The sequence below is a fragment of the Heloderma suspectum genome, chromosome 6 (assembly GCF_057233095.1).
Source record: "Heloderma suspectum isolate Gila_16-S chromosome 6, 16-S_ref, whole genome shotgun sequence".
Taxonomy (NCBI): domain Eukaryota; kingdom Metazoa; phylum Chordata; class Lepidosauria; order Squamata; family Helodermatidae; genus Heloderma; species Heloderma suspectum.
In genome coordinates, this window is record NC_139463.1 from 65,453,304 (window position 1) to 65,479,224 (window position 25,921).

The 25,921-nt window shown below is 46.0% G+C and overlaps 2 protein-coding genes across 3 annotated transcripts in view; one reads left to right on the plus strand and one right to left on the minus strand.

Moving 5' to 3' along the window:
• The window catches only part of JUP (junction plakoglobin), a 56,497-nt gene extending 51,257 nt beyond the window's left edge, over nucleotides 1–5,240 (plus strand). For both annotated transcript variants that reach the window (XM_084804648.1, XM_084804649.1), the window contains exons 12-15: nucleotides 605–726; nucleotides 2,453–2,492; nucleotides 3,284–3,447; nucleotides 4,246–5,240. In XM_084804648.1, coding sequence (XP_084660774.1) covers nucleotides 605–726; nucleotides 2,453–2,492; nucleotides 3,284–3,423 — 302 coding nt within the window. In that variant the 3' untranslated portion in view covers nucleotides 3,424–3,447; nucleotides 4,246–5,240. The remainder of the gene's footprint in view (nucleotides 1–604; nucleotides 727–2,452; nucleotides 2,493–3,283; nucleotides 3,448–4,245) is intronic.
• LOC146341054 (uncharacterized) overlaps nucleotides 1–25,921 on the minus strand; it is a 104,187-nt gene that overhangs the window by 9,083 nt on the left and 69,183 nt on the right. The window contains exon 4 of the mRNA XM_084804652.1: nucleotides 6,505–6,655. Within this exon, the coding sequence (XP_084660778.1) occupies nucleotides 6,505–6,655 (151 nt within the window). The remainder of the gene's footprint in view (nucleotides 1–6,504; nucleotides 6,656–25,921) is intronic.

Here is a 25,921-nt window from a genome sequence, read left to right on the forward strand (position 1 = left end):
ACAGGGAATACAGGTTTTGGATGCATTGGGCATTTCTAGTAAGGACAGATGGGATAACTGTGGCACCCATTCACTGGTTGGGATCCCATGAATTTGAGAAGGTGCGATACAGAATAATGAAATTCACATAACATTGCAGAGTTAAGTGCTAAAGCTCTAGCTGCGCTGTCATACTTCAGGGAATTGCTCTGGAGGCTGCATATTTAATGCTTGTCGACTGCATGAGGGAACCTCTTGCATATAGAAAAGGAACATCAGGGAGAAAGCTACGCTAAACGTTTCTTATGGGTGTGTGTTCCCCTGTGGAGGAACATTCAAATGTATGATCACTCTCCCCCACCCCCCACCAGCTTAAGTGGTACAGTCCAAAAAAAAGCTTTGTCATGTGATTGCTGCTGACAGTGTAAACTGGCTCCTAAAATGATTTCAAGAACAGAGAGCAGAAATTAATGGACTCCAAACTTTTACAGAAAAGGAAGCCAAGCAGCTGGGATATACAAGTACATCAAGGTGGTAAACGTAGTGGTTCCAAACATATGGGGGCTAACAGTGGGAGCTTTTTTTTGGAGCTTGTTGCTTACGGGGCCTCTCGATCTTTCTTCAGCTACATATGCAGCAGCTGTGCTCTTCCGCATCTCCGAAGACAAGAACCCTGACTATCGGAAACGTGTCTCTGTGGAACTTACTAATTCGCTTTTCAAGCATGACCCTGCCGCTTGGGAAGCTGTGAGTGCCAGGGAGATGGGGGTGGGGTGGGGTGGGGTGGAGGGAAGAGATGTCTCTCGCAAGTAAATTCAAATGGAGAAAACAATACTCTTCTAGTCAAGTTGGGTGAAATTGATAGGTGGCTTTAAGAATAGCAGGATGTGCAAAGTATTTGGCAATTTAACAGTAGTGCTTTTATTTTTAAAAAATGAAAATCTACTCCTCAGCGTTGGATTTCAAAAGCAGCCCCACTCACTTCAAAATCTGGGCTTATTTGGTACCTGAAAAGTGGAGAGGATAGGGGTGTTGGTCTCCTAACCCAAGAACCAAACACAGCGTTTTGATGCTTCAGAGCCTCCTCCCAAGAACCTCAGGTATAGGCTGATCTGGCAGAGAGAGGAAGCAACATGCTCCTCTTAGTCATAAGAAAAGTAGAAGTGGATCAGAGTAGAAAGGAGAACTGGATCAAAGATCTAAGAGGAGTAGAAGTGGATTTCCTGGGTTATCAAGTCAAACCCTCTGCCACTAGCAGGAATCCTATCCAAAGCATCTTTGTCAGGGAAAATTGCTCCACGTCTTCACCTTCGGTGATGAAAAATCCTTGGACGAGGTTTCAAATTTAAAGTGTCTGCCCAAGACACTTGTCCTGCCTTATAGATTAACTCCCCTTAAAGCAGTGGCTTTCCAATGGTGTTCTAAGGAAACCTGTTGGTGTTATATGTCACACTCCTGGGACCAAAGTACATATTACACAGGAGACCATAACTGAATCTTCTGACATCTCTTTTAGTTTATAGCTTCCCACTGCCCCGGCCAATTGCAGAACAAATGGGGAGGAATTCTGATCAGGGAAATCACGCATGGTAAAAGGCCTACACTCCTTTTCCTCCTTCCCCCACACGTACCACTATTTCAGTCAAATTGGCAGCTCCCAGCAACTGCATGTCGTTAAAAAAGGAAGTGCTGGGAGTCTCCTATGTAACGTGCTTGGCTCCCAGTCGAAGTGGGACAGCAGTGAGGTGCACAGTGCCTGGCCATGTGAACTTGAGTGTGTACGCCATCGCTTTAAACCAGCCATGAGCAACCTGCGGGCCGCATCTGGCTTTCGTCAGCTGCCAGGGTGTCCAAGATGCCCTCCACCGAGTTCCCTTTCCCACTCCGAGGCAGCGCAACTGTGCTGTGGAAGAGGGTGTGTGGGGATGACTCCCGCTGTGTGCCCTCTCTCCCCAGCTCAATTGTACTTCTGACAGCCTACCAAACAGGAATTTGAAAAGGGTGAAGGTAACCCAAGGGGCTGCCCACTGGGAAGTAGGGGCGGGGGCCCTAATTACGTGTAGAAGCAGACTTGGGTCTTCCCGTTGCAAATAATTTGCTTAGCAAGCACAGTCTCCAAGCCTGCACCCTTAGCACTATGGAAGGGGATGGTCACTCGCCAGGGCCAGGCCGTTCTAGGAGTGCAGCAGAATGGATGCTTCTTGGCTCCCTTCATCAGGCATTTAGGCTTGCTTTGCAGAGCCTTGGGACCACTGCTATCCTGTTTCCCAAACACGGGCAGTCCGAGAGTTGACAGTTCTCTTGTTAGCCAACAAAATGGATGTCCAGAGGTTGCTGTGAGGAACTCGACCTTGGAATGCCTAGACAGCATCCTTGCGTAGTGACCCCTTGTGGCAGGTTTGGGTTAACTCCTGGCCTCTGCATGGCTTCTGTCACCATGTTATGTGCCCAACCTATCTGTCTTATCTCACAGGCCCAGAGCATGATACCTATTCACGAGCCATACGCAGATGGTAAGTATAAGTATGAGCTGCCAGCCTCCTCTTCATGTGTGATTGTAGCAAGCGAGGGAAAGCCAAACTGCCTCTTCTAGAATTCTCTCTCTCTCTCTCTCTCTTCCAGCTAGAACGTTATTTCCCACGGCTCCTAGTGCAGGTGTGGGAAAGTACCATTATGGTTAAACAGTCATGTAAAATAGCTTCTAAATACGTAGATGACACCTTCTTGTCCTCATTCCCACCCCTAGATTCCCCGTTCCTGTTCTGCTAGGTTGGATGGGATGGGAGAGCTGTGGCAATTAAGCCAGCTTAAGTTGCATTATTTTATTAATTTATTTGTTACATTTATATCCCACCTTTTTTCCTCCTCAAAGGACCCAAGGGGGCGTACCTTGTCCTCTCCATTTTATCCTCACAACAACAGCCCTGTTGGGCTGAGAGTCTGTGACTGGCCCAAAGTCACCCAGTGAGCTTCCATGGCCGAGTGGGGACTAGAACCCGGATCTCCTGGCTCCCATTCCAGCACTTTCACCACTACGCTACGCTGGCTCCCTGATGCTTTAGATTTCAAGTGACTTAGGCTGGCACTTATTATTGATTAATATTAATATTTCTGTTCAGCACAAGCTGGAGGGAATAGCAGTAGCAGCATCCATAGCTAAGAGGATGAAACTCTGGAGAGAGAGAGAGAGAGAGAGAGAGAGAGAGTGGTCCTCTTCAGCAATCTGTTTGTAGGTTAGCAGTTACCTCTGTTTGCTCTCATCCCACCTAACATTAACCACATATTCCCTTCTATGCTGCAACAGAACTGGATGCGGGCTATCGCGGCATGTACTCGGGTGAAATTCCCATGGACCCCATGGACATGGACATGGAAGGCGACTATCCCATGGATGCATACAGCGATGGTGTGCGGGCGCCCTTCACAGACCACATGCTTGCCTGATGTGCCCCTTGGGCAGGGCTCACGGTAAGGGCGTTTTTGAGTGTGAATTGGAACTGGCCAGTAATGGAGTTAACAACACCCCCCCCAAAAAATATCAAATGGGGTGTACTTGTTGGGTGTAGCCACACACAGGCTTCACCAGTTCATTCCCCTGCAAAACGTGTCACTGTTTCCACTCCAAATGAAAAGTCTGGTCAAGTCTTTAGAGAATTGCTAAATTGCAGCTGCAGTTCTGAACTAAAATCATGTGGCTTAACGTTTGGTGTGGTGGTAGCCGTCCTTTTTTCAACGCCTAGGCCAGGGGCGGGCGGGCTTCAGGCTTGTGGGATGTCCTTTGCTTTTTTTTTAGACTCCCAAGGTCCGCCAACCAGAGCTGGCTGATCGGGGTGGCTGTAGGTAGGGATGCTGAAGAAATCCTCCACAGACCCGAATGAGGTCGGATTCCTGAGAATTAGACTTGCAGAGTCTGCAGCGGACCTGCTCTCCCTGCCGGCGCATCCTCCAGATTTCGCACGTTTTTTTTCCTCTGTAAGCAGGGCAAATGCACTAACACAGCCACAGGTAGCACATTTTGGGCAAATTGTGGCCGTAATTAGCATATTTTTACACCATTTGTGGCCGTAAAGTGCTTAGCTTTACATGAATTGTGGCCTAGGAGGCCCTGGGGAGCAGCTGCCAGGATGATAGTACTGGGCTATATGGACAAACAGTTTGACTTGGTAGAAGGCAGCTGCCTATACCCCAGAAGGAAGTCTCTTTAGCACTACCTGTGTTTTCTGTATCCCACAAATCTAACATCCATCTCTTTTTCTCACTCCACAGATGTTTTCTTAACACAGAAGAGGGCAGCCCCAGTGCTCAAACCAAGGGCACTTGGGAGACAGAAGTGCCTGAGAAAGATGATGACAAACTCTTCCTTTCCCTGCAAGGAGGTTTTATTTTCTAAAACAAAACCATTTTCCCCTCCTGTGGGCCTATGGGAAAGACCTCCACCCCATATCCCGGACTGCTTCTAACAACCTTGTAATAACTTTCTACTAGCAGTCCATTCCTTTCTACCCTTCCCCTCACTTCGTTCCAGCTTCAGTCAACCTCTCTTCCTCCCTCCCTCCCTCCCCACACCAGCCTTTCTGAAAATCTGGGCAACACTGTCAAACTGCCATTGGATTCTCAAAGTATTTTTTCAAATGCACGCATGCATGCATGCACGCACACACGCGTGCGCACACACACAGAGAGTTTTCTGTGTTTTCCATATGACAGATTTTGCATTCTCTGTTTGCACTTCTTGTCAATTAGGAAGCGTAGAAAATGAAAACGTTGCCATTTTTTTCTTTTGACTTTGCGGTTTAAATAAATAAATAGCAGCCAATGGGTGTGAATTTGCCAAGAAATGAACAGCTTTGCATTTCCCAGCCTCATTTTTTTTAGCCTTCAACAGATGTGGCTGTGGGCTTTGGCACCTCAATTGAAGAATCTTTTAAGCCCTCCTACAAAGAGGAATAACTAACCATTTTAAGAAAACTCTCCTTCTACTCACCCTCTTGCACATTTTTAACCTGAGTCCTCCCTTTTCTTCCCCTCCCACAACCTTCCTGGTGATTGGCGTGTTCTCTTCTTCCTCTCCCCCCCCCCTCCTTCTAATGCATTTTTAAAAGCGGCTCTCTCAATGTGATGGCTTGAGGCTTCCACTGGAAAAGGGATCGATGTAGCTGCAAATGTACTTCAGAAAATTTTATTATTATTTCTCTAAGGGATTTTTTTGTATAGACCAAAGCTAAAAAACAAATAAAAACTTAAACCCAACCTTGCAGTGCAAATGAACTTATTCTTTTCGTGTTTACATTAGCCTCTGGAAGACAATCTAAAATTCTACAGAGGGGAGACAGTGGAGGGAAGGGTAGTGGGAAGAATGTCCAAATTCAGTTACATGAATGGAGGCCTAGGGAAATCTAGGGTTGACCTGAAGAGGACTGGGCTTCAGAGAGAAGTGACTAAGTGTAGCATTCAAATTGGGAAGTTAAAACTGATTGGTTTGGCGTGGGAAAATTTTAATCATGGGGCTGCAAGCTGAAGGCAAACTTAATTTCTTAAGGGCGCAATCCTATCTGGATTGCCAGCAGCCTTCAAACTCGGAGGCTGCCAAGTGTCCAGTGCAGTGTGGGAGGATGGGCGATCTGCTTTTTGTTGTTGTTGTTTATTCGGTCAGTCGCTTCCGACTCTTCGTGACTTCATGGACCAGCCCACGCCAGAGCTTCCTGTTGGCTGTCGCCACCCCCAGCTCCCCCAAGGTCGATTTTGGCCATCTAGTGGCGGTGCTTTGGAGAGGGAGGGAAGGAGGCTGGGGTGGCCATAGAATACGTCGTATCACTGCTGCCCCGGTCTCCCCTTTCCGCTCCGTTTTCCGAGTGCAGAGAGGTAGCCGGCAAGGTTCATGCCAGCTACAAGGGGGAGGGGATAGGGAGTGCGGTTTCTTGGCTCCGAGTTTGAAGCCAGGAAGCCAAACTATCATATGCCCCCCCAGGAGTTGTCTGGGGGGGTGGATAGGATCGCTCCCTAAAGCTGTTTTTGGGTTGTGTGGGATGGGAGTGGGGCAAGAGAGCAAATGAAAAAAAGAATTAGCCTTCCTGAGCAGTAGCTTTTATGTGTTCAATTTTAAGTTTCTTATTTTATACTTCCTTTGATCTCTCAAAAAAATCTATGTTGAGGTTTTGGTACTGTGCAAATTTATTTAAAAGTTAACTGACTGGTTTAAATTCAGATTAAATAACTTTCAGATGATTCATTTAACACAGTAGTAGGTGAGCAAGAGTGGACCTTTCAGAATCTAAAGCAGTTGTGGGACTGTTTGGATTTTATTATTCATGTAACTGCTTTTAACAACAAAACTCTCTCTTGAAAGGGAAAGGGCTGGATAGCCCCAAAACACACTGAGACATGATTACTTTAATTCAGCAAACCACAGTTTATAACCTTTGCACCAGACCTACTAACCCATCTTCCCAAGAAGAAGGCAAGGACTAATCTGAAAGGCTTGAGGGAGGGGGAGTTCACTTTAACGGTGCCAAGGTTCATGCTTACCTGGGAGTTCTGCCCTTTAATCCTTGGACAAAGGGTTTGGTTACCTTCATCGATGAAAGGAATGAATGTACTCCAAACCATTCACTCTGTATGCTGAGGCTCAGCCCTGGGCACTGAAGACAGGGTTCGAGAGCTTGGCTGTTCTGGAGTCCTGGGATAGACAGAAGGAACTGAGCATGTTCAAGCTATTTCTTTACAAGAATGCACATCTACAGAATAATAGAATGGCTGCTCTTATCTGCACCTGGTTTCACTTTGGTTGAACATTAACTGATCTACTGATGTGCTGCCAATCTGAGCGGTCTCTCATTTGCTTCTGAAGCCACATGTGGAAGCCGGAAGTTTCATCAGTCTTGGCCTAAAGTTGTCCCACTGTACCATCCCTGGCCTCAAAGGCATTTTTTCCCCACTTTTATCCACTCTTCCATGTTGAAACTGGATCTTTGCTCAGTTGTGGGCACACCTGGGCATTACTCTACACTGGAATCATGCACCATAATTGTGCACTGAAGTTCACCCAAATTCTGCACCACTAAAAGCTGAATTCTGCACCCCCGTATGAACGATGCAAATGCAAGCACAGGGCTATGGTTGCTTTGCCTACTTGACTCTGCGTAGCACTTCACCTCTTTTCCATAACCATTAGGACACTGAAGCCTCATTTCCTGAGCAACGAAATCTGGGTCTGAACTTTTGGGTTTGGCTTCTGAAAATTTGCCAGGCATTGCCCTCCTGTCCTGACAGCTACATATCTGTCCCTGAGTAGCATTGGGAGCAACAGTGAGCGTCTCCACGCTTTAAGCAGCAGCAGCTTTGCAGGGGGAAACGCCAGTATACTTGTAGCAAACGCTAAGGAGGTGCATCTGATGCACATACACGGATGTTTGTAAAGTGTATTGGGAGCCATAGGCAGGGATGTGCGTCTGCTCATGTTTCATGATGTTTGCTTCTGGGAACAGCCTAAAACACCAGTTACCCATGGCAAATTGGATAGTGAAAAGTATGGCGCTGCTGTAACCTACAAGAAGAACAACCATTTTCAAGTGGTAGCTACAACCCTCTTCTGATACAACGAGAGAGGGGGAGGTAAGTTCCTGGTGACTGGTGTGTCTTCTTTACCCCTTAAGAATTGCCCGTACTGCTTCAGCGAAAGGGGCCTATCTAGTCTAGCATTCTGTCTCAGAAGCAGAGTGAGATGGGTGAATGCAGCAAAAATGAACATAGCACAAACTTTTTAGTGGGTGGTGTTACCTACACTTTTTTGAGGGACCTGGTTCATGGGATGAAACATGAGAGTGGGAGTAAGGAGTCCTTCCCAAGTTCTTACCACTCCCCACCCCCCTTTGTGCCCTTATTCCCCAGGCCCATTGGAACAAATTTGTGTTATTTTTTTCATGCCAGCTTGTGAGCTACTAATCCCTGCAGCGTGGCAAAAGGATGGAGCTGGGATCAAACAGAGTTGAGGAGCAAAGCTGCCTCTATGCGTGCCTTGCCTTCCAACATCAAGCGGCTTTCTCTCTGTCCTGCTGGCTTTCTGACGTGAATTGAATTTGATTTACTAGAGATTGGATGTGGTGTAGCAGAACAGGAGGTGACTGGCAAAATGATAACATAAGTAGAGGGATGGTAGGCCGGTCTCCTGGGTTTCCTCTCCAGCTATTTATTTATTTATTACATTTGTATCCCACCTTTCTTCCATTGTGGAAGTCAAGGTGGCTACAGGTGTTTCCCGGGTGGTGTCCCCTCCAAGCACTGACAAGACCCAGACTTGCTTAGCTTCAGCAAGGGGGCTGCCTCACGTGCCTTCAGACTATGACCTGGAGCTATGGCACGTCTATGCTGGAGAAGGCTATGATGATGATGCTAATCGGAGTTTTATTTCTTAATTTCTATCCCTTAAACTCAGGACAAGTAACCATTACACACACACACACACACACACACACACACACACACACAAACTACTAGGCCTGCAAGCTCAAATGAAAGCGTTTATACCACAACTCTGCTGGAGCACAGAAAAATTACAGTCATGCTAGCTGCAGAATTTGTTGTTGTTGTTCAGTTGTTCAGTCGTGTCCGATTCTTCGTGACCCCATGGACCACAGCACGCCAGGTCTTCCTGTCCTGCGCTCTCTCCCGGAGCGTGCTCAAGTTCATATTCATTGCATCGGTGATGCTATCTAGCCATCTCATCCTCTGCCGTCCCCTTCTCCTTTTGCCTTCAGTCTTTCCCAGCATCAGGGTCTTTTCCAGAGAGTTTTCTCTTCGCATTAGGTGGCCAAAATATTTGAGCTTCAGCTTCAGTATCTGTCCTTCCAATGAGCACTCAGGGTTGATTTCCTTTAGGATGGACTGATTAGACCTCCTTGCAGTCCAGGGGACTCGTAAGAGTCTTCTCCAGCACCACAGTTCGAAAGCATCGATTCTTCGGCGCTCAGCCTTCCTTATAGACCAGCTCTCACAGCCATACGTTGCTACTGGGAAAACCATAGCTTTGATTATGCGGACCTTTGTCGGCAAGGTGATGTCTCTGCTTCTTACTATGCTGTCTAGGTGTGCCATAGCTTTCCTCCCAAGGAGCAAGCGTCTTTTAATTTCATGTCTACAGTCACCGTCTGCGGTGATCTTGGAGCCCAAGAAAATAAAATCTCTCACTGCTTCCATTTCTTCCCCTTCCATATGCCAGGAAGTGATGGGGCCAGATGCCATGATCTTAGTTTTTTTAATGTTGAGTTTCAAACCAGCTTTTGCACTCTCCTCTTTCACCCTCAACAAGAGGCTCTTGAGATCCTCTTCGCTTTCTGCCATTAGGGTGGTATCATCTGCATATCGGAGGTTGTTGATAATTCTCCCAGCAGTCTTAATTCTGACCTGTGATTCATCCAACCCAGCATTTCTCATGATGTACTCTGCATATAAGTGGTTTTCAATAAGCAGGGTGACAATATGCAGCCTTGTCGTACTCCTTTCCCAATTTTGAACCAATTGGTTGTTCCATGTCTGGTTCTTACTGTTGCTTCTTGACCCTCGTACAGGTTTCTCAGGAGACAGGTAAGGTGGTCTGGTACTCCCATCACTTTAAGAATTTGCCACAGTTTGTTGTGATCCACACAATCAAAGGCTTTAGCATAGTCAATGAAGCAGAAATAGACGTTTTTCTGGAATTCTCTTGCTTTCTCCATGATCCAGGGAAAGTTGGCGATTTGATCTCTAGTTCCTCTGCCTCTTCGAAACCCAGCTTGTACTTCCGGTAGTTCTCGGTTCGCATACTGCTGAAGCCTAGCTTGTAGGATTTTGAGCATAAACTTGCTGGCATGTGAAATGAGCGCAATTGTGCGGTAGTTTGAACACTCTTTGGCGTTGCCCTTCTTTGGAATTGGAATGTAAACTGACCTTTTCCAGTCTTGTGGCCATTGTTGAGTGTTCCAAATTTGTTGGCATATTGAATGCAGCACTTTAACAGCATCATCTTTTAGGATTTTAAATAGCTCAGCTGGAATACTGTCATCTCCGCTAGCTTTGTTGTTACTAATGCTTCCTAAGGCCCACTTGACTTCACTCTCTAGGATGCCCGGCTCAAGTTCAGTGACCGCACTATCATGGCTATCAGGGACATTAAGATCTTTCCTGTATAGTTCTTCTGTGTATTTTTTCCACCTCTTCTTAATCTCATCTGCTTCTGTTAGGTCCCTGCCTTCTTTGTCCTTTATCATGCCCGTCTTTGCACAAAACGTTCCCTTGAGATCTCCAATTTTCTTGAAGAGATCTCTAGTCTTTCCCATTCTGTTGTTTTCCTCGATTTCTTTGCATTGTTCATTTAAGAAGGCCTTCTTGTCTCTCCTTGCTATTCTCTGGAACTCTGCATTCAGTTGGGCATATCTTCCCCTTTCTCCCTTGCTTTTCGCTTCCCTTCTTTCGTCAGCTACTTGTAAAGCCTCATCAGACAGCCACTTTGCTTTCTTGCATTTCTTTTTCTTTGGGATGGATTGAGTTGCTGCCTCCTGAACAATGTTACGGACCTCCGTCCATAGTTCCTCAGGCACTCTGTCTATCAGGTCTAATCTCTTAAATCTATTCCTCCACTGTATATTCATAAGGGATATGATTTAGGTCATACCTGAATGGTTTAGTGGTTTTCCCTAAGTTCTTCAATTTAAGCCGAAATTTTGCAAGAAGCAGCTCATGATCTGAGCCACAGTCAGCTCCAGGTCTTGTTTTTACTGACTGTATAGAGCTTCTCCATCTTTGGCTGCAAAGAACATAATCAATCTGATTTCGATATTGACCATCTGGTGATGTCCATGTGTAGAGTCGTCTCTTGTGCTGTTGGAAAAGAGTGTTTGCTATGATCAGCGTGTTGTCTTGGCAAAACTCTATTAGCCTTTGTCCTGCTTCATTTTGTACACCCAGGCCATGCTTGCCTGTTATCCCGGTGATTTCTTGACTTCCTACTTTAGCATTCCAATCCCCTATGATGAAGACATCTTTTTTTGGTGTTCATTCTAGAAGGTGTTGTAGGTCTTCATAGAATCGATCAACCTCAGCTTCTTCGGCATCAGTGGTTGGGGCATAGACTTGAATTACTGTGATGTTGAATGGTTTGCCTTGGATTCGTACTGAGATCATTCTATCGTTTTTGAGATTGTACCCCAGTACTGCTTTTCCCACCCTTTTGTTGACTATGAGTGCTACTCCATTTCTTCTAAGGGATTCTTGCCCACAGTAGTAGATATGATGGTCACCTGAATTAAATTCGCCCATGCCTGTCCATTTTAGTTCGCTGATTCCCAAGATGTCGATGTTCAGTCTTGTCATCTCATGTTTGACCACCTCCAGCTTACCTTGATTCATTGATCTTACATTCCAGGTTCCTAAACAATATTATTCTTTACAGCACCGGACTTTCTTTTCACCACCAGACACATCCACAGCTGAGTGTCCTTTTGGCTTTGGCCCAGCTGCTTCACTCTTTCTGGCGCTACTTGGAAATACCCTCTGCTCTTCCCCAGTAGTATATTGGACACCTTCCGACCTGAGGGGCTCATCTTCCGGCGTCATATCTTGTAGCCTTGTGATACGTTCCATGGGGTTTTCTTGGCAAGAATACTGGAGTGGGTTGCCATTTCCTTCTCCAGTGGACCACATTTTGTCAGAACTCTCCGCCATGACCTGTCCGTCTTGGGTGGCCCTGCACGGCATAGCTTATGGCTTCACTGAGTTACGCAAGCCCCTTCGCCACAACAAGGCAGTGATCCATGAAGGGGCTGCAGAATTTAGCTTAATACCAATCTTGACTTTGGCATACAGCAAATATATAGCTGTTGTGCTTGCAAAGATGTGTGGGAAATGAAATGTCAGAAGCCAGACAGGTGATTCAATGAGATTTCTGGGGAATGGGGAGGGCCTGTATTACTCATTCCTCCCAGGCAGTGGCAAAACCAACAAAGTTGAATACATTATGCTTTTTTTTTTTTTTTAATAATACCATCACAGTTACCAACTTCAGGTCAGCCTGCTGCGATGAACTTGTGGGTGCCAATGTGACAGTTGAAAACCAGTTGCACATTTGGAGGAGAACAAGGAGTTCACCTACCCTCAATCTGCCTGTTGGGAACTCCACTAATTAAAAAATTTAAAGTGCCTGGCCTCTTACCACAGTGCCAGCTCCCACCTCAATGTGTCACATTTGATACTTTAAAAAGAGAGACAAACTAAATGGCTTTTTCTTCCAGCTGTTCTTCCAAGCTAGGTTGTGGAATGCCCTCCCTTTGGAGGCCCGATTGGTGCAGACATTGGTCTCGTTTCGGCACCAAGTAAAAACATGGCTTTTTACCAAAGCCTTTGAGGGCTGAATACATTCCCTAGCACATTGTTTTAACTGTTTTATTGTTTTAGATTTTAACTGGTTTTAGCTTGTTTAATAGTTCAATATGTTTTTAGGTGTTATGCTTAAACTGATTTTATCTGTGTGCTGCCCTGAGATCTTAATGATATAGGGCGGGTACAGAAATGTTTTAAATAAATAAAAATAAATAGTATATCGGTTTGCCTACAACTGTGTTTTTTCCTTCAAATAGTAAGCCCAGAAAGGTGGCTCTGTTTACTCGAATTCAACATCAATATCTCTTTAGAACTGTGTCTTCCTCAATCATGCGGTATATATACTCTTTAATTTCTGAAGCTGTTGTTACTGCTGGTGGGAAATATTCTATATTCCTACATTTGCTTGCAAAAGAACATATGAAATAGTGCCTTTCTTTCCAAAACTACAGATGGTAAAAGTTGATGCAGGAAAGCATGGGGCATTCTAATCATGGAGGAAATATTCCACAAATTTGTAACAAGAACTAGGAGGCAGAAAAGTCAGTTTTAGAATTGTGTGATGCCTCTTTTTACTAGAAATATAAATGGGGACGGCGGGTAATGTGGATGAAGACTTGCAGTGGAAGAGTTAGAAATAAGTTGTTTTGAAATATAATTTTAGTTAAAATGTATTGATTAGAATGAGGTTGTTCAATTCTCATCAAGAGAGAGCCCATTTATGTAATGGTGCTTTTTTCTATTAAATAAAAATGAGTATTAAAATTACCTTTAATTCTAATACGAATGATAGTTTTTGTTAATTAAAAGGTAAGGAAGGGGTGGGGACAAGGTAGATAGATCATGACCTACAGTTAAAGCTCCAGGTGAATTGCAGTAGATCAGCATGAATTTCTTTTTGACTCTCCATTGTTTAACGATAGCCCCCACAAACTTACTTTTTTCACCTAAATTCAGTGACTGAAATGGAGAAAGCTGGGGGTGTAAGCTTAGTTCAGTTCTAGTACTGAAAAATTAATGCACTCAGAATGTGCTCAGATGCACTCTGTTCTTTCATTCTAAAGTGTATGTCGTTGGATCTGGTTTGGTGGCTCCCGGGGTTCTGGTAAAAAAACAAAGCAGATCTGGCAAGCCTGAAGTCCGTTCACTCTAGCTGTAAATCGCTTTGTACTTAAATGGAAACTATCCCTCTTCTTGCCAGTACATTCCAGCTTCTTTGAATGCCTACCTGCACAATCAGTGGTAGTTCACACATGGCTCTATACTGATTGCTAGACGTGATGACCTGAAGCTGAATGTATGAACTGACGCTGTTGAAAAGCATTGTGCCTGAAGTGATAGGAAGGGTCCATCTGGAGTGTCCAGTGCTGCGATGGATCATTCAGTCATGCAACTCCCCACTTGGTGCTGCTGACAAGTGAAGAACCTGCATGCGCGAACCAGCAAAGAACAAATGATTCAAATAAAACTACACAACAGGGACTGGTGGAGCAAACGTGCGGGAGCTAAGCAGTTCTGTCTCATCCCGGACAGGCATCCGCAGCAGGCATCTTGGGACAACTGGCAGATCCACAGTACCCTCACTGGTGCTGAGGCCTGTCCTGGCTCTGACACCTGCCTCCCCTCAGGACCCGGGCAGACAGCTGTGCGGTGCCATTTTCAGTTTTGCACAATGTCCTGGAGTACCCCAAAACGTAACGTCGCTCTGGAGCATGGTGGGAAATTTTTAAACTGTGGCTACATGGCATGAATTGCAGGGGCATGCTGAGGACCCCCAAGCCTGGAGCCGGCCCCGGTCTCATCAGAAGCTAGATGGAAAACCTGCCTGGAAACCACATATATACTACTTGAGTTCTGTTTTGAAAGTGGAATATAACTGCAGTAGAGAGATAGTTGCATAACATATTCTGCTAACAGAATTTAGATTAGTGGGGTCACATAGGTCTTCTTGTTAACCTTCCCAGGTGTGCCCTCTGGATGTCACAACAGCAACCTAATGCTGTCCCCAGAACTGTCCTGTGTGCACGACGATATGTGGATGTCTCTCTGCCTCTTCTGTTCTGCACAGCTGACCTGCCAGTTAACGCATCCGTAGCCTCACCTGGGCGACAGGTCCTGTCAGCTTCTGTTAAATCAGGCTGTAACAATGTAGAAAAAGGGAACCATTCCTGGCAGGATGAGCACGATGTCGTCTTGGTGGAATTGAGGTGCTGGTGGCCTCTAGGCAAAAAGTGTTTAAATGCTGCATTTGCTTGATCCTGGAATTCCTGGGCCCAGATCAGCCTCCTCGTTGCTTATGGTTCCATTCCCACAAACGGGCTGCAAATTAAGCTTGCTGGGAGATCCCTTGAGGGCTTGAGCTGTGTCTTCATCTTCTACTTGAGCAGGTCTCCCCCGCCCCGTGTGTGTGTGTGTGTGTGTGTTGCTATCTCTGTCTCTCCTTCCTCCAGATCTCTCTGGCTGCAGGCCTATCCACCTGAAGGGAGTATAAGTATTTATATTAGTCACCTTTATCCTTTCTCTCCAGCTGAAAATGAACCATTCTATTTGCATCTTTCACAAGGTTTTGAATGCCTCCAATCTTTTGTGTGTGAGAGAGTCTGGTGCGGTAAGAGCAGGACTGGTGACTGCACGTATTCTGTGGTTCAGCTGATGTGCAGAATTTTGTAATGTGTGCAGAACTTTGTATTCTGAGATATTTGGCTACATAATATTTTGAAAAGCGTTTTCCAAAACCTTGTTGTGAAGGTAACCTTTGAAAGGCTGTGAGCTACTGAAATCTCAGAAACTAGAAGGCAACTGAACTGGACTTGCCCTCAGCATGGTGTGTGAGCTTCAATGCCCTGTGTATGTCTTTGAGCCATTCCAGGACAAGCAGAAGAAAGCCTGCCCATACAGGCACATATGCCTAATTTGCATTATTGTCTGCAGACTGCAGAATTGCACTTACCTGGGCTCAGCCTTATGGTTACCTTGGCATGGATTTTTACAGAACAGATAATCTCTCATTTGCTCATATTCAGCAACTGAATATAGAAATAACTTCCTTTTCCAGGAAAGTTAGTTTTACTGGTAGAGCCACCTAGTGGTAAAAAGCCATATGGCGGTGGGGGGACAGCCTGAGGCTGGTGGAAGGATGCAGCTTTGGGGCTGCTTGTAGTTTCTAAATGAAATCCCTGGAAGCAGTGGGTGGGCCTGTTTTTGGAATGGCTTCATGGGGATTACCCCCATCAACCACTGTGTATTATTTATTTATTGCATTTATACCCCACCTTTTTTCCTCTTGCAAGGAACCCAAGGCGGCTTACATTATCCTCCTCCTCTCCGTTTTATCCTCACAACAACAACCCTGTGAGGTGGGTTGGGCTGAGAGTCTGTGACTGGCCCAAAGTCACCCAGTGAGCTTCCATGGCCGAGCGGGGACTAGAACCCGGATCTCCCAGCTCCTAGTCCAACACTCTTGCTACTACACCACACTATGTATGTTGCAGGATATGACGTATAATCAAAAGGAGCCCAGGAGGATGGGCTAAGCATTTGGAATTCTGAGAGCATCATGGGTGCTTTCAGAAAATGGCTGCTCTGGGTGGGGGTCGGGGAGAGGGCTTGTCTATTCATAAAATGGCTGCCATAGTAGACATGGCCAGTCACAAAATACCCATTTCCCAGAAGGCAAACTGGTGAGGCTAAAAGAAAAGTATCCTGCCCAAGAACTTAAGTACAAGGCAGAGGTAGGGGTCATGGGTGTCCGCAGGAATTTTTTTTTGCACAGCAGTTTGTGGTTGTAATTTACACGCATAGCGCACACTGCGACAACCCACCTGTGCACTTCTGTGTGCTCTTTATTGCTTTGTGTCACATTCTATGGCATTTAGAAGCCTACACAGAGTAGTAGGAGATCCTGGGAATTGAACAGCACTGATGTAGAAAAGTATTACATTCAAGAAGCATCCTGAACTCAACAGAGCGTTATTTGAACTGAAGGATAAAAACACACACGTAGGAACAAGAAGGAAAACATTCCGAATGCACAAACACAGTACAGCTCTCTTATGATATACGATACGATATTTTTATGGCATCACTGCCCTTGTCACATTGATAACTTCACATGACTCGTCCTGGAATTATTTCCTTCATCTTGGAAACACTGGTGAACATTCTCTAGAACAGTCTTCCCCTATCTAGTGCCCTCCAGATGTTCGGGACTATAATCTCAGCATCCTGCACCATTGAACATGCTGGCTGGGGCTGATTGGAGTTGAAGTCCGAAACATCTGAAGGGCACCAGCTTGGGGGCACCAGGCAGTTCCAGAGAGTAGCAGTAGAGTCTGTGGGGAGTGTCTTTAGCAATAGAAGGAGAAATGAGTCTGCTTGACCAGGTTTTAGGGTTCTAAAGGAGCCAGGATGGCTCACTTTACTTTTCACATTGTTATCAGCCACTTTTCACATCAGCTAAGAATACAACTTTTGCATGGCTTGAATGTTGAACTACAGCAATGTTCTTTTGGAATTGCATATTGTTCCTTGAACGGTACATTGTGTGTATGGTTGCACATTTTAATAATTAGCATCAGAGAACAGGTCCACTATTTCTGGTAGATCTGGTGACTGAGCCGTGATAAATCCTAGGCACCAGGTCTACCAAGACAGGTAGACTGAGCCTCTAAGAAATGTGTATACCAGGTAGGGATGTACGAATCACTTACCTGGTTCCGGTTGGGGCATCTGCTGCGGGGGGGAGGTGCTCCGTCCCTCCCCCTGGAATCCTGCCCGGCTGGCTCTGCTCCGCGGCGGCTCCTTGGAGCAGCTGGGCAGGGCCATCCGCAGCCGGACTTCCGGCCATGGGTGGGCTGCTGCGGATGCAAATGGCGTCCGCCGTAGCAGCCACCATTTGCGTCCTTCCAGCCTGCCGTGATAGGCTACGTAAGTATTTACATAGCCTATCACGGCATCCCCCCCAGAAAAAACAGCAGCCGCCATTTGCGTTCCCTATTTTTCGCTGTTCTAGCCTACATAAATATTTACGTAGGCAATTACGGCAAAAAAAAGGGAACCGCAAATAGTGTAGTGGGCGCTATTTGCATTTCTTTTTTTTCGCCGTAAAAGCCTACGTAAATATTTATGTAGGATAAAACGGCAAAAAAAAAAAAAAAACGCAAATAGCACCCACTACGCTATTTGTGGTTCCCTTTTTTTGCCGTAATTGCCTACGTAAATATTTACGTAGGCTAGAACGGCGAAAAATAGGGAACGCAAATGGCGGCCGCTGTAGCCGCTGCCATTTGCATACGCCGTTTTTTTGGGCGGGGCATGCTGTGATAGGCTACGTAAATTCTTACGTAGCCTATCACAGCTCGAAGGATGGCAAAGGCGGCCGCAGCAGCCCGGCCGCAGCTGGCCAGGAGACCAGCCGCCGCTGCCGAATCTGCCACATCCACCCCAGGTAAGTTCCATCCCGGGGGATTCTGCGGGAGGGGGCAGGAGGCCGTTCTGCCATGGATTCTGGGGGGCCGGATTCTAAAGAATCCAGCCTCACTGGAATCTGTGGTGGAATTCTCTGCCATCCCTAATACCAGGTCTACTCCTCCATTGTTTCTCAACAGGTTGACTTGATGTCCAAACAATGTCTTTCCACCCACAGCTGAAACCCTCAGTTCTTTTCATGATTCCCTTCACCCTTGTAATGACCCTTTGGGCCTTAGGCCATTGGGGGGGACCTACTCAGCTTGCAGCCTACTATTGCTAGGTTCTGCTCTACAGGCAACACACAATAATTCAGGTACCTTCACAAGAGGTTTCTTTATTTCTACAATACGTGAGAAAACACTAACTTCTGTGGAGATGTGTGGCGCAGTCTCATCTCCAAGGCCAACACTAAGAGAGAGAATTGACTTGGGCTGAATCTACACATAGCAGTTATACCGTTATCATAACAATTGGTGCCCATTGATGTCATGTGTACCAATAGTTACGATAACAGTATAACTGCTATGTGTAGATTCAGCCTCAGGCCTCCTACAACAGCTAAAAATGGCAGATTCTCTTAAAGCCATCTCTCTCTCACACACACACACACAACATCCCTTAATGAATTGCACTTCTGTTACAATCAATTTCACAGCCTCATCTGCATTTCCCTAGAACACCAACAACATTATTCTACAGAGTTATCATACACTACTCTTAACACACACCCCTCTGCAAGATGGGAATAAAAACACTGGGATTCTCTGCACACTTTCTCAGCCATAGCCCTGCCTCCTAAAATGTGGGTATGATGATGAATTTTATCTGCACACATTGTCAAGGTAAATTTTAAATGTTCATAAACTCAGAAAAAATATTAACGAAATATGAGTTAGAAAGTTCATGAACTCCTGGCTTTGCTGCTCCTTTTTATTTTTTGACAGACACACTACTGCCCAGATCCAGCTACAGGAAACGCCTGGAATTCTAAATTGATTTTGTCTTTTTAAAATGAGGCTGCAATTACTTAACAGGGAAGACCCAAAAAAGGTTTAAAAAATCCAGAAGGGTTAACACACCCAGACACTATGTTAGCCATAGCTGGGACTACTTTCATTAGCTAAAAACACTAAAATTTGGGAGCAGGCTGGTTTCTCACAAAATGAATAGGCAGAATAGCGGCTGTACATCTGGCTTCATATCTCGGATTCTACAAGGGCTAGAGACTGGCGTTAAGAAAGAAAGCTGGGAATCTGGAGATGTCGGCTCATTCCCAAGGGGTCAATTGCCTTTGCTGGTGAAAGCATAGGATTTTAAGGTGCCACTGTTAACAGCCCTATTCTATGCATGTTTATGGGGCAGCGGGGGTTAAGCCACAAAATGTTACTGCATATAAAGAGTGCATCTTCCCTTGTGATTCTGGGGGCATCTTTACACCAGCCTAAAATCCTGCATTTAAAACGGGGCTTTCTGCTTTCGTTTTAAATGCAGGATCACAACTGACCCCCTTTACACATGCTCCCTTTCCCCCCTCCCCTTCCCCCCTCCTTCTCCCCGCAGCTGAGTCTTCCATTATCTTTCATTGATCTTGCACTTCTTGCCGCTTTAACTCTTTTGATGGAGGAAACTAAGGCAGGTAATCTGATAGCTCATTATTTGCAATCCATTTACAAACGGAACAGAGGGCATTTAGTGGAGGAGGGTCAAGGCGTCATGTAAAGAACCCACCAACTTCTGTGAAGGAACAATCTCAAAAGCCCAGCGTGAAGGTGGCCTGGGACTGGCAGGGATTGTCCTTGCAAACAACACACACACCCCATTTCCTAGATGGGCGACATTCCTGTGTTCCCATCTCACCTGTAGGGCCCATGTCTGGTGTGAAAACAACTCATTTGTTCACTTTAAATGAAAGTGCACTCAGCCAGGGGCCCACGACTGGTGGAATAGGACCGGGCATCCGTGATTTGCATCGTCACGGTCAGCTAGGGAGCCTGTCATAAACTACTACCTGTTTGCTTTATGAGGCAGGCGCTCCTGCAGACTACCACACCAAGGGCCTACTAGGCTGCAGCATGGGGAACTGGAGAGTAGAGACAGATGGGGCAGGCGTGCAGAGCACAAGACACCGTTGCAGCTCTCAGGATGGAGCTATTTCGGCATGGAGGAGCCTGGCTGCGCTGCTGCCCGGTACTACCTCTTTGCCTTACAAGGAGGCACTCCCGTGGAGCCAGTCGAAGGGTAGCCCCTGCTCCCGTGTTTCATTCACTGACCTCCTGTCGTGCCCTGAGCCAGGCCTGTGTGGCTGGAAATGGAAAGTGGAACTAGACGGGCCAGGCGCAGCACAGCTGTTGCTATTGCTACTCTCAGAATGAGGTCATGACAGCAATCTGGGGTGGGCTGGGGTGGGGAGACGTTTCACCCTCTTGCCCCTATGAGTGGATGCCCATGGTTGGGGTCTGAGCTGCAAAACACAGAGGGACTCTCCTGAACCCAGTTTTTCTGCTCCGATGGCTATTTCACAGATGGCAAACTGAAGAGGCTCAGAGACAAGTGACATGGACAAGAAACTGAATGCAAGGCAGAGGTTTGGTTCCAGCCACAAATGCGAAATCGCATATTTGTCCCCTCAGGGGGTACAAAAAAAAATACCGATTTCACCGAAGGCAAAACTGGTGATACACACAGAAACACCCACACACACCACAACCCAGAACACACTCAAAGCACCCTCTCACACCCCGTCTTGTCCTCCCCCCCCCACCCCGGTGCTCCCTACTACCCCCAGTATACTTTTTCTCTTTTTTCTGAGCATCTGGGCTGTAGCTAGCCAACACTTTTCTTTTCTAAGAATTCCTCTGAGGCCCAGAGACAGAACTGCGAATAAGGATGGTACTGGAGTCTGGCACTTTGCTTTGCAGCATGACAGCCTTCCAGTTAATTTTTTTTTAATCTAGAAAATAAAAATCATGAGAAGGGGGTGGCTGTTGGGTGGTAAGAGAGATGTCCATGGGGAGATCTCAGAGCTAAAGTATCAGCAGTGTTTGGTGGGGGCGGGTGAGGATTAGTGTCGTGGCCAAAAGTAAATGGAGGCAATCTTGCCTCACAACTCGCAAATGTTACCTCAGCCACAAACTCACAGAGTTAAGGCAAACCACTTCTGGTTTTCCAAGCTCAGCCTCATACCTGTAACGTGGAGATAATACTGGCCATATAATTTAGCCTTGTCAGCTAAGGGAAGCTCCATGTTCAGAAATGGCATATTCCTGAACAGCAGATGCTGTGACATCCCCACCAAGGGAGGGCCGCTGCCTTCTCGCCCTGCTTACAGCAGTTCCTCAAAAGAGGATGCTGGATCACATGGATCCTTTGTCTTACTGGAGATGACTCCGGAAATGCCATTTTATACTGCAATGCGTTATACGTGGGGCTGTCTTTGAAAACGATCCGGAAACTTCAGCTGGTCCAAAATAGGGCAGCAAGATTGTTAACAGGGACTGGCCAGTGAGCTCATATTACGCCAGTATTTTTTCAGCTGCCCTGGCTGCCAGTCCATTTCTGGGCCTGATTCAGAGTGCTGGTATTAACATTCAAAGCCCTGTACGGCTTGGGGCCAAGTTATCTGAAGGATCGCCTCCTCCCATATGGGCCTGCCCAGACCTTAAGATCATCCTCAGCAGCCCTTCTCCATGAGCCCCTGCCAAAGGAAGTGAGGCGGGTGGCTACTAGGAGGAGGGCTTTTTCTGCAGTGGCACCCCAGCTGTGGAATGAGCTCCCTAGTGAGGTTCGTCTGGAACCTACATTGTATTCCTTTCGGCACCAGGTGAAGACCTTTTTATTTTCCCAGGCATTTTAGCATTTTAGCTTTCTAGACTTTTAGCTTTGCTGTTTTAAATCTGTATTTTAAATTCCTGCACTGCTGCTAGCTTTTATTGTGGTTGTATTGTTATATTGTGGCTTTAATGTTCTATATATTTTATATTGTTTTATTGTGTGCCATTTGGTTTTAATTTTTGTGAACTGCCCAGAGAGCTTCGGCTATTGGGCAGTATTGAAATGAAATGAATAAATAAATAAATTTTCCTGCTTCCATCTTGGGCATGTCACTTCAAACAAAAAAAGGTGGGGAAGTGTACCCATGGCTGGCCCAAAGCATTTTGCTGCCTGAGCAAAAGATGGTTCCTTCTCCCTGCTCCCCATTCCATGTACAAAAGCTGGCTAGACTGGCAGTTGAACTTGACTTTATAATACTGGTGACAGACCTTTCACTGCACCTGAAAGGTGCAGACCAGGTCAACATGCTACACACAGTTCTATCCATCCCACATCCCTCAACACCTGCTTTCTGAGGCAGCCACTTCACTCTGCCTCATGGTAGGACCGGGCCTGAGGGTGCCCATTTTGACATTTCACTTAAGGTGTGAGGATGTCTAAGACTAAGCAACCCCTGTGCGAAATACATGTTGATTGTTTTTAAATGTTGACGGATTTTTGCGGGTGGCGACGGCCGACAGGAAGCTTTGGCGTGGGCTGGTCCATGAAGTCACAAAGAGTCGGAAGCGACTGACCGAATAAACAACAACAATGATGGTAAAAGACTTCCTCAGCGTAAGATGGGTCCAGCAATGGTCCAAGCTATTTATGGAGGTTGTGGGATTTTCTTTTGGTGGATGTTCAACAAAAGTTAAGTGCTAACAGGGATGTGCTGTGTACTGGAAATCCTGTCAGGGGAAACTGGCCAGTGAACATCTTTTACCTTCACGGGTGCATCTATACTCCAAATCTGACTGGTCTGGCACTGGTTTAATTGTCAAGGGCCAGGGCAGCCTGAGGAGGATCAGCAAATGGTCCCCCACCCTGACTAAAGTTAGGGTGCATAGTAGTACCCAAGGCTGGCCAAGTAATTTTGTCACCCGAGGCAAAAAATCCCCCAAACATTTCTCCCAGGAAGTTTTAAAAAATACAGCGATTTTAAAAAGTAACAATTTGCTGCCCTTTCATGGACCTCAGACTCAGCTGTTTGAGACGTTTGCCTTGAATGTTTTAGCAGTTATACCGTTATCATACTGTTATCATAACCACTGGTGCCCATTGGTGTCATGTGTACCAATAGTTATGATAACGGTATAACTGCTTTGTGTAGTTATACAAGTCTCTCCCTCTCTCCCTTTCCCTTTAAGAAGTCTGGGAATTGTTCTGAGTGTGGTGAAATTATTATTCTTAGATATTCTAGGTCCTGTCCCTATCATAGAACTACAGGTTCCTGGGTTTCTTACTTGGGGGCCATGAGAGTCAGGTTTACCACTGGTTTAAATCGATAGTATATATAGGCATGTTCAGTATGAGAATAAAGTTTTGCTCTTGGAGTGAGTGCAATTCCATAATGGCTGCCCCTAGCAAGCCCCCATGATGAAAGGAAAAAAGAGGACTGCATTTCCTTCTGGATATTCTGGTTGATCTGAATATACTGGTTGCCACACAGTGGGGCTTTGGGGCACAGCAGTTAAAAAACTACACCAAATTGGCAGTTTCCTATTTGGAGATATGGGGGAAGGAAATAAAGGAAGTGGCACAGGGGAATGACTAAGTCTCCCATCATCACCTCACAAAATGTAAGTTAAATAGAAGATACAGGGTTGGATCTGTAGCCCATTGAAATTCATGGGACGTAAATCAGTCTAAATCAGTCATAACTAACTTAAATTCCACTATTTCAATGGGTCTGTTCTAAGACCTCGTTCACACATAACGCTAACCTATGGTTTATTTAACCCATATGTTGCTGAATTCTAGGTTGTTATGATGTATGAGTGCAGCTGCACTAAAAAACAAAACATAATTTGTTAAACCACAAACAACCCAGAAAGAGAAGCATAGTTTATTGCTGGGTTGTGAACTCTGGGTTGTTTAAACCATGGGTGGTTGTTACATGTGAACCCAGAACACATGCTTGATCATGGTTCTTTCACCAGGCTACAGAGGCAGTGGGAAGAGTTGTAAACAGCTACAACAACCTTAGCCCACTCTACATGTCAGTACTACAGCACTGCAACGGCACTTAGGCTACAGGGAGGGAGTGGGCAAAGGAGGAGAGAAACAAACAACCCAGGGATCGAGAAAATAAACCATGGCTTGTTCAATCATCTGCTAGACAGATCCTGGGAAGGGCAAGAAACCAAGCGGTAACCATGGGTTAATTCAGCAACTTGTGGCTCTCCAGATTTTTTGGCTTACAACTCCCATGACCCCCGCAGCGTTGGCTAGTGTGGCTAGAGCTGATGGCAGTTGTAGGCCAAAAATCTGGAGGGCCACAGGTTGCCCACATTGGTTATCATTATGTGTGAACCAAGTCTATGTATGATTATGTATGGATCCAATTCATTTTTAATTCAAGTCTTAGGGTGCAATCCTATGGCCGCTAGACAGCAGCTAGATGGCCATAGGATATCTGGTTTTCCGGAACTGACCTCGGAGCCCGTGCTCCAACTTCCCCCTACTTCCGCGCTGCCTCCGAGATAGCACAAAACAGCCCTGTGCTCCGTGCTCCCAAGAGGAGCATGGAGCGGCTGAAAAGGGGTGTTCCTGGAGGGCGTTCCAGGGCTGGGAGCGTGGAAATGCCTGTACGACACATCCAATGTGTCGCACAGCAGCCTCCTCCCACGCTCTACCCTCCTGCCGCTAGACAGCCACAGTCAGCTGTCTAGCCAAAAATTCAGGGCAGGAGAAGCATGGACGGAACGATCCCCTCCGTGCTTCTCCTGCCCTGCATCGGATAGGCAGTTGCTTCCGAGTTCGGAGGCAGCTGCCTATCCCCACAGGATTGCGCCCTTAGAGACTTGTGTTTCCGTGTAATATGAGCCCCCATCCACTAACATCATAGGAGGAGAGGAAGCCGCTTTGTACTGAGTCAGACTATTTCCATCTAGCCCGGTATCATCAACACCATTTGGCAGTGGCTTTCCAGGGTTTCTGGGATAGTTTTTCCAGCACTACCTGGGAAGGCCAGGGATTTGAACCTGAGACCTTCTGCAGGTGCTCTGCCTCTGAACTATGCTCCCTCCTAATGTCACAGGGGGACGCCCTATTCTGGGCTCGAGCCAGGGAACAGAAGCATTGAAAGGTGCGCTTTCAGTTGCGGGTTCAGTGTGTTCGCCTTTTAAAAATTCAGTTTAGTTCTGATTCAGAAACCAGCTTCTTAAAAAAAAAAAAAAAGTAGTTTGATAACCAGTTCAGCCAGATATACTTATATTCATCATTCGGCCTTTTATTTTTCTTTATTAAGAGGTTTCAGATACATAGGTGACAAAAGGAAGCCAAGTAGTATCATATGCCTCAGAATTAGTATGCCCCTTTGCCATAGATAAGTTATAAGTTAGCTTTTCCAACTAAAAGAAAAGAAAATCCGATGCTGTAAAGAACAATATTGTTTAGGAACCTGGAATGTAAGATCAATGAATCAAGGTAAGCTGGAGGTGGTCAAACATGAGATGGCAAGATTGAACATCGACATCTTGGGAATCAGCAAACTCAAATGGACAGGCATGGGTGAATTTAATTCAGGTGACCATCATATCTACTACTGTGGGCAAGAATCCCTTAGAAGAAATGGAGTAGCACTCATAGTCAACAAAAGGGTGGGAAAAGCAGTACTGGGGTACAATCTTAAAAACGATAGAATGATCTCAGTACGAATCCAAGGCAAACCATTCAACATCACAGTAATTCAAGTCTATGCCCCAACCACTGATGCCAAAGAAGCTGAGGTTGATCAGTTCTATGAAGACCTACAACACCTTCTAGAACGAACACCAAAAAAAGATGTCCTCTTCATCATAGGGGATTGGAATGCTAAAGTAGGAAGTCAAGAAATCACCGGGATAACAGGCAAGCATGGCCTAGGTGTACAAAATGAAGCAGGACAAAGGCTAATAGAGTTTTGCCAAGACAACACGCTGATCATAGCAAACACTCTTTTCCAACAGCACAAGAGGCGACTCTACACATGGACATCACCAGATGGTCAATATCGAAATCAGATTGATTATGTCCTTTGCAGCCAAAGATGGAGAAGCTCTATACAGTCAGTAAAAACAAGACCTGGAGCTGACTGTGGCTCAGATCATGAGCT